General features: G+C 40.3%; 1 protein-coding gene across 1 annotated transcript in view; it reads right to left on the reverse strand.

The window, feature by feature from the left end:
- Window positions 1–8,722, reverse strand: part of LOC112147800 (receptor-type tyrosine-protein phosphatase S) — a gene marked incomplete in the record, with an annotated part of 91,502 nt that overhangs the window by 64,390 nt on the left and 18,390 nt on the right. The window contains 2 exon segments of the mRNA XM_036216205.1: window positions 2,250–2,395; window positions 7,072–7,285. Coding sequence (XP_036072098.1) covers window positions 2,250–2,395; window positions 7,072–7,216 — 291 coding nt within the window.

The raw sequence follows: 8,722 nt of genomic DNA on the forward strand, positions 1-8,722 counted from the left end.
CTTCAATATATGCCGTTCTACTGTGACACAGATCAAAGATTCTTGATTTTTGACATCATTCATGTACCCTCCTCATGTGGTTTTTCTGGGCGATTCGTGCCGCCAGATTTGCGGCCCAATATGTCTTGTATGTGTTGCCCACCACAATCAATTTCCCTTGGGATTAACAAAGTATCTATCTATCTATCTATCTATCTATCTATCTATCTATCTATCTATCTATCCATCCATCCATCCATCCATCCATCCATCCATCCATCTATCTATCCATCCATCCATCTATCTATAACTTGTTGATTTAATGATAAAAAAGCTTGCCATACATTGACTTGTTCAAAATGTCCATGAATCATCTCGTCAACCACAGATTAGAACCAACCATCCCTATTAATTAGAGCAAACTCAACCACTTTTTTCATCTGAAATGATTAAACGTCAGCTGGAGACATCTGGACGCTCATGTTTTCTGACCTGATACTTATGACACAAGAGGCCCATCAGGTCACTTTGTTGAAATGTAATTTTGAAAAAGTAGGTGACCTCAATGCACTCATTTATAGTCAAGAGAATAAAAAATGTTCCAGATAACAAGGCAATTAGCACTTATCTGTGAATTTTAAGAAGTTAAAATGCATTTTAAATGTTTTATATCTCTATGTAAGAGCTAGAATAAAAAGATGTGGATTTTGTTTGGGCTTAATGAACCTACAAGCCATTTTTCGTTTTTATCTTTGTTTTATGGCTGAATAATAGCTGCTAAATAAAAGAGAGCGGGGTTTATTTGTTTGTTTCCATAGATTTGACGAGACGATCAATACGAGAATCTGTTGCTATAAAAGCATAGAGTCAACATTGTGTCTATCTTGGAATTACAGCTTGATTTATTCAGCCCAATCACAGAATTTACACATTTACAGACAGACAAATAAAAGCACCTCATTTTAATGTCTATGTTCATCTGGCTTCATGCATATTTAAGCACCTAAATCTCATCTTTTCCCCCTCCTGTCATTCAGTTTAAAGTGCTTTGTTTTAGACCCCTTTTCCGAACAAATCCTCTCTTTATGATCGCTCCTTTGTTTGAAATATGCCAAAATATTAAGCAGTGAGGCGTTATGTAAATGCGCTACATAGTAATGTGAGGGAAGAGGAGGCCGGACTGCAAATGAAAGACATCAAGGACAGTGTCTTGTTGAGAAGTTGAGAGGAACTTTTTTAGGTGCTGACTTTACAGACCTGTTACATCATAAATCATAATGAACTTAACTGAGGCGAGTTCAAAAAGTAAAAAGAAATCTGCTTTAAAATTTATAAAATGATGGGTTTCAGAAAGCTGGCAGATTTTTTTTTAATTAGCCAGCAATCCTTGTTTCCTCCTGCTGCCAAGTCTTTACTTTAAGAGCTGAAGTGTCACAATTAAACAAATCCAAGGGTAGCATCAATCTGGTTTTTTTTTCACGTTAAAATTTCCCATCAACTGAAGTAGAACTTTAGCATTTTTTAAAGACTCACTCTTATCATTTTTTTAAATCTATTTTCTAAGCATTCCCAGGAGTCCTCTAATTATGATTTCTAGGACATAGTTTCTGCAGAGCGGCAGGAGTTCATTAGAAATTTGCCTCTGGTTTGTGGGTGGGACCATTGACATGTAGCAACCCCACCCCCTTTCCCTTTCATTGCTGAGAGCTTGTAGCAGGGAGCTTGTGGCCAGCCCAGTGAATTTTCTACATCACAAACAGAGGCGAACTTACCAGTTTGGGGACCCCACGCAAAAAATAAAATGGGGGCTTCTACAGCAGTTGTATTAATCTATTTATTTTTTTAATCCCTACGTAATTTATTCATTGAATTGCTAGTAGACAGAATCAATATCTAGAATCCAAATGATTTGATAAGCAAATGAAAACTGAAATAATTTCAAAATTGCCATAAGCCATCATTTGTCTCTGATTTCATTCAGGGGCCCAGGCCAAATGTGGAAGTGGGCCGGACCTTTGGGGACCCCTGCTATAAAACAATCCTCAAAAATACACATTTTAACTTAATTTTCTTTATATAGGTCCACTTTTAAAATATAAATGCCATAAGAACATTTTAAAAACAACATTTTCATCAGAGTGAGTCTTCAAACTAAATAATCAAGATATTAATAACATTATTAAAGATTTAGCATTTATACCATTGGTGCTATTTGTCTCGTCATGCTGCTATTGTTTTAAAAAGTGAAAACTGTTCACTGTGACAACCACCTCAATGCGCTGGGAGTTGACCTTCTTGCCCTTCTTGTTCCAGTAGACGACAGGCTTCGGGTTCCCAGTGGCCTGACACACAAACGATGCCACACCCCCGGACACTCCGATCTGGTCGGTGGGAATTTTGGTAAACCTCGGAGAAGCTGAGAAATAGGGGGAAAAAAAAACATCTTAGAAAACAGTGGAAAAGAAAGCATCCAAAGTGACACCTAGAGGACATCAAAGCGGCTACACAACCAGCGACAAACCCCGCCCCTTTTCACTGTGAGCAAACGGTCATGCTCGCTTGTGTTCTGATGGCTTCCCCAATGTGCTTACTTCCTGGGTATCATCTAGAGGACAAGCTGAAGGACTTCCTGTGGGTCATAAATAAAAGATGGGGCCGGGCTGTGGAGGAACATCTCTTTCTCCCTCCCTCTGCCTCCATGCTGCATAGGCTGTCATGACACATGAGCTTTTCACAGATACACGAAGTGTTGGCTGAAAATTCACAGCATATAATTGGTTTAAATGTATTAATACCAGAGGCGAGATCCTGCGCCTGCACACCTACAGGGGGATTTGCAGTTGCAGATAGAGATGATCCTAATAAATTCAGTGAGCAACACTAGTCATGTTAACTTCATGCTTAGTCTCGGCGGAGGACTTCCGCAGAACAATCCTCGTGATTGCGCTGGAATGCTTATCAACGGAAGCTGCCCTCTGAAGGAAAAATAGCAATTTCCAAGTGTGATATTGAGCCAACAGCTCTGAACCTACACTTTTCACAGTGGCTGAGTCAGACCAGTGAAACAACCACCCCTCGCTATCTGTCTGTGGCCTGTTGCCATGGAGCCCAGCTTAACTCCTCTTCAGTTACGGAATCGCTGCCATCCATCAGGGCGAAGTCAGAATGACCCTTACCATGGCAACCTGAATCCCTCCTCCCCTGTGTCTGGGTGGGTGAGATCTTGTCGTGTTGACTGAAGATGGAGCAAGAAATGAAAAATAAATGTCTATTAAGAGCGGCTGTTTGATTTCGGAGCCTGTTTAAACATTTTCCCACTTAGTTTGAAGTTAAACAGCCACTCAACGGTTCATCTACTGTAGCTGGAAAACATTGGGGAAGACACTGGCCCTGTATCTGCATTTTAAGTGTTTAACTGCTCACATTTAGACTTCCTTGAATGTTCTTAATTTTGAGCTAAACTGTACTTTTCTTATCAGCAGTAGGAGAATGAGAGCTATTAAAAAGGGGGAAAAATGATGGCCAGAACGGCTTTCTTCTTGCTATCGGATTACGATTGAATTTCATGTCCTTCTTAGGGCTTGAACATGGTTTTGGAGGGCTTTATGCTGAGTCCAGAATGTTTTTCCATTTTCTCTTAAACGCACTTCAGCACCAATCCTCGTGCAAAACCAACCCCACTGGCAATGTAACCACTTAAGCCTCTTCCAACAGCTAGAGAAAAGCCCTGCAAGGCGCTGGCTCTGGACAGATTTGCTCTCCACAGAAACTTGTTGTGATCAGGATGTTCTTGAAAGCTGCCTGAGAAATAAGGGACTAATGAGGACATCTGTCTTTTTAATGGTAGGTCTCACTCTGCTGTAGGTACCAGCCAGGTTTGAGATGAACTAGTCAGATTTTAATGGAACACCTTTGTAACTCGGAGTCATTTGAAGGAGTGACTGCCTACCGCTGTGCTTGGGATATAAATGGAAACAGTAAGTATAATGTTGCAGAGTTTTCTCTTTGCTGCGTGACAGAAAAGTAATTGGAACTCTACGTTTTTGTCAGTCAGGACTTTTGAGGCCACGGTGTAAAAAAACAGAGAATATGTCATTCTTATTTTGAAAAATTCTGTTCCGAGAAAGACTTCTGGTCAGATTTATGATCAATAAGAGAGCATGAGCGAAAATGTTAGATGTTTCACTTTTGACCATTTAATAAATATTTTTTAGTTTTGTATATTGGCTGTCATTTATGTAACAATCTAAACATAATTTGAGAAACAAAAGTGCATCGAGACCATTTTAATGTATGTCTTTTCACAATAAAAGTTAAAGAGAATCAAAACTTTCACGGATAGTTTAAAAAGTTTTGTATCTTCTATGGAAAATTATCTAAAAAATCTTTTCAAAACCTTAAAAAAATGAATAAACAATCTAAAACAGGGTTTTTTTTTTGTTTTGTTTTTATAGTGTCAGATTTGGTGAGATGAAAATGTGTGAGAACCAACCATTCGACCTGCATTCTTTAAAATCACATTAAATGTTAATAAACTATCTACTGTTTTTTTGCAATAGTATAGTTTTTATTTCTTCATATAAAACAAAAATAAATTTCAATACATTTTTATCTGAATTACTGTGAAGTTCGTATTTGAAGCCCAAAAATAAAATAAAAAATAAATAAAAAAACGACTTTTGTCAACATTAAATCTGGGTTTATATAAAATTTTAATAATTTTTCGCAATTAAATGTAAACCTTAACATTTAAATCATGTAAACAGAAAAATAACACAATAGCTTATTCACAGGAGTACAAAACATTGTGGTTTGGACTGCTCTTGTCGTTTGGCTCTTAAGGCTCTGAGAGCCTAGTACACTGTCACTTAGACAATCACAATCAAGAAATTGGTAGCTATATATTATTAATTGATTTTATGGCAGGAGTCTGAGGCTAATTGTTTGTCTCAACCGCTGGACTTTGGACATGCCTGGTGTAATAAAAGGTCAAAGTTGAACAGTGCTAACTGTTTTCTATCCTATGTATTGCTTCCATTTTTAAATGGTCTTTATCACATATCCCAAAAATGCCACCACACGGGGACTCTAAATGCAAGATTTTCAGCAAATCTGGCAGGTGACCATGTGGTAGCACTTATAATTAGGAAGTGGCAGTTGGATTTTTACACACTGCGCGGTGGCCGCAGAGATAAAAGCAAAATGTAAATTTTACAGTGACCGGACGATTTTTTAATATCAGCCATTGGTTGCCTGGGCACATTTAGAGGTCGTGTCATGGCAGTCCAGTGACAGGTGGGTGGCAGGAAGGCCGCAGCGCAATAATTGACTGATAGGAGGGTCTCCAAAATCATCTGATGATCTGCCGATTTCAGACTGCCACTCTCTAGCCACTGCCCTGCCCATGTGCTGCCGTCCCACTGCCACTGTCAGATTGCTAGAATTCAAAAGGTAGCATCGCGGGCACAAGCACTGTTAACATGGGCCGGGGGTCCAGCAATGATCTGATGTCAATCCAGCGATCCCGCCACTGTGGGTCCTACATATAAATGGGGAGATGCCTGCATAGATGATGAACAAAACTCAGACTGCTGTGGTTGGACCGCTTGGACCTTTGCCTCTTTGGGGGGCTGGGGCTTTGCCTTATTTTTGGGTTGTCTAAAAATGAGAAATTTTTGTTTGTAAAACTAGTAAATTGTTAAAATTTTGTGCGCAAAAATCTGAGTTGCAAATGACCAGTGGTGCAGAATGGCCCCTTTTTATATGTTTTTTTCTGGTACCGGGTTATGATAACAGTACTGGGTTAGGGTAACGATACCGGTTTAGGTTTAGAGTACTGGTCTGTGTGCCAAGGTTTGGGGACTTCTGATTAGCTTATTTATTTTTTCCCTGTTTGTGGCCTGGTAGCAAGCAACCCTCGAACCAGAACCAGTTTGCGGCCCAGAGGTTGGGGACCTCTGATTTAATGGGAGCAGCCAGCACGTCAAAAATCAACAAGTTGGGGACACCTAAAACCTCAAAAATGTGATGCATAGGGTACCCTAACCCAGGGGTGTCCAAAGTCAGTCCTCAAGGTACCGGCTTCTGATGGTTTTCTAGAAATCCTACCTTATTTGCTGCTGATTATTTGGATCAGGTGTGTTTGGCCAATACGGAGCTTCAATGTCAGGTTGGTTGGAAAACAAGTAGGACACTGGCCCTCGAGGACTGACTTTGGACACCTCTGCACTGATAATGCCCGTTTATAACGTAAGTGTGATGGCTGGTTTCTTCATTCTCATGATCATCCCCTGAACAAAGATCGACACAATGTTAAAAACTCCAGATAAAATTACTATTTTTATTCAACTTTACCTGACAGTCCAATACATCCTTTAAAAAATGTGATTCTTGAAAGTTATTTACATTTGATCCACATTGATTTTATTCCAGCAATAGACCGTGTTTGCATTTGAAATAATTCCTCCATTTATTTCCAACGCCCTCTGCACTTGACATTGTTAATGGAGCAAAAAAAAGAAGAAAAAAAGGGCAACACTTGGTTTGAATTTATATGTTTTTCGAGTTTAACGAGGGAAAAAAGGAAACCCTTCTCTCAGCACTGTTTGTTCTGTTGAGTTTCTCTGCAGGTGGTCTAAAAGCAGCTGTTGTGAAATTCTGCCTCTTCACTGTAAAACCTTCCAGCGAGTACATCAGCTCTCTCAAAGGATCATCGCTTCAAATCGGTTGCACAATTGAAAAATGATCCATGTTTATGCCATCTCGCCGATCAGAAAAAATCAGCCTGGCAGATCCTCTGGAGCGGTGACAGCAGGCGTCTGTGTGTGTGTGTGCGTGTCCAGACCACTGTGGAAATGTTGTAATCAAGAAGATGATGAGTAACATGCTGATGGGACCTCCCGCCTTTTCAAAACACATTAACGATGCCACAGTTCAGGGCTGATATACTGACAGGCTGGGATTCTCTCCTCGACTGACACCCACTCGCACAACAAGTGCGCAGACCGACACTTTTTCCATACATCCGTGTTTTTTTGTGTGTCACTCTCACAGGCTGACCTTCAGATGAGACACGTGTCTAGATCATCTTACCTAGTGCTGCACACATGCCGCTCCAAGGTCTGGTCAGCAGGAGGATCAAAGGCAGCAGCAGACACAGGGGGGGTTGGCAAAGGCAGAACCCAAAGAAGGGCCGCCTGGACCGGGCCACAGGTCTGCCGTGCTCAGGCAGAGACATGGCACCAGCGTTGGGTCGTCAGACCCGAAGTAAATGCAGGCCGGGCTTCACTCAGCAGGGGTAGGCACTCTGCGAAGATAAAAGTTAAGCATTTAATTAAATGTCTGCTTTGAAGATCAATTTATGAAGAAATAAACCAACAAATCAGATTTAGAATGATACAGGATGTCAATTAGACCAGGGCCGGATATAGGAATGGGTAATGAGGGGCAATATCCCTCTAAATACAAAACGTGATAGCCAACAAAAATGAAAAATTAACAAACCAAATAAATATTGCAAAAAAAATCAAAAACAAACATAAATCGTAAAAAAATGGAAACAAAATACAAATAGAAATAAAATAAAATACAAAAACAATATAAAGATGAAAATTTCATACATGAAAGATTTGGAGTCACAGAATTCCGGCCGGCACAAACCACAATTATTCATTTCTCCTTCATGATAACTTTTCAAATTGTTGGCACTTCCGTGAATTACAAAGACGCTACCCATTGGTCACTACCTTATCCCAGTTACCAATTGGTTAAAGTTGGTTTAACTTTCAATGCTTTCATTGTGGCTGCAATTTTCTGTACTTAGAGCCCATAAACAATCGGAGACACTTGAGCGCCATTTTGGAGGCAGAAGCCCAAAACTCTTGTTTAGAGAGTTTTCATTGGAAGTGCTTGAACATGCTTTACTGAGGGTGGTGTGAATGTGTCATAAGACATATCAAAATAGACATATGATATAGAATAGACAACGAATGTATATATATATACAAGTGGTAGCATTTAGTAAACAAAGATTGACATTTTGACCCCTCCCTACTGCTTTTCTGCTTCCAGCTGCAGACACACCACTGCACACCTGTTAATTCAGTTCGAATCAGACTCTGATTTTGCAGCTGGTTTCCAACACCTTCACGACTGATCCATACAGGAGGACGTCTATAAGGGTGTAGTTAGTCACTTGAGAGAACGAAAAGGAGAGATTTGTTCCCTTAGGGCCACTCTGTGACTGTTCTTTAAGACTATGTTCACATATCCCAAAATGCACGGTGACCTCAATGCAAGATTTTATCAGAAGATTCAGCAGGTGGCCTTTTTGTCGTTTAACATGTCACACGGTGGCCGTGGAGATTTTAAGAAAAAGTTACAATTTTACGGCAACCTGATTATTTTTGTCTAAAACATCGGTCAGTGGCCGCCTGGCTATATATTAAAGTCGCGCGATAAGAGTCCAGTGACAGGTGGTATTAACACCTTTACGCCATTACGCCATTAAAGCTGGACGGCCACAGGGTTGATCGCAGGCCAGCAGCATCTCTCATTGAACAATGTCTAAATATCTCCGGACGGCGTCCGTCCATCACAAGTGCCACTGGCCGCCAGCCGGGGGTTCATACCTTAGGCTGTCTGACTGTCACCGTCCACATTCATGACCACGCCAATGATTTTTATAATAATGGGTTAGATTTCTCTGTGAGTTTCCAGTGGCTCAGTGTGTATCCATTATTCA

This window comes from Oryzias melastigma, linkage group LG17 (assembly GCF_002922805.2).
Source record: "Oryzias melastigma strain HK-1 linkage group LG17, ASM292280v2, whole genome shotgun sequence".
Classification (NCBI taxonomy): Eukaryota; Metazoa; Chordata; class Actinopteri; order Beloniformes; family Adrianichthyidae; genus Oryzias; species Oryzias melastigma.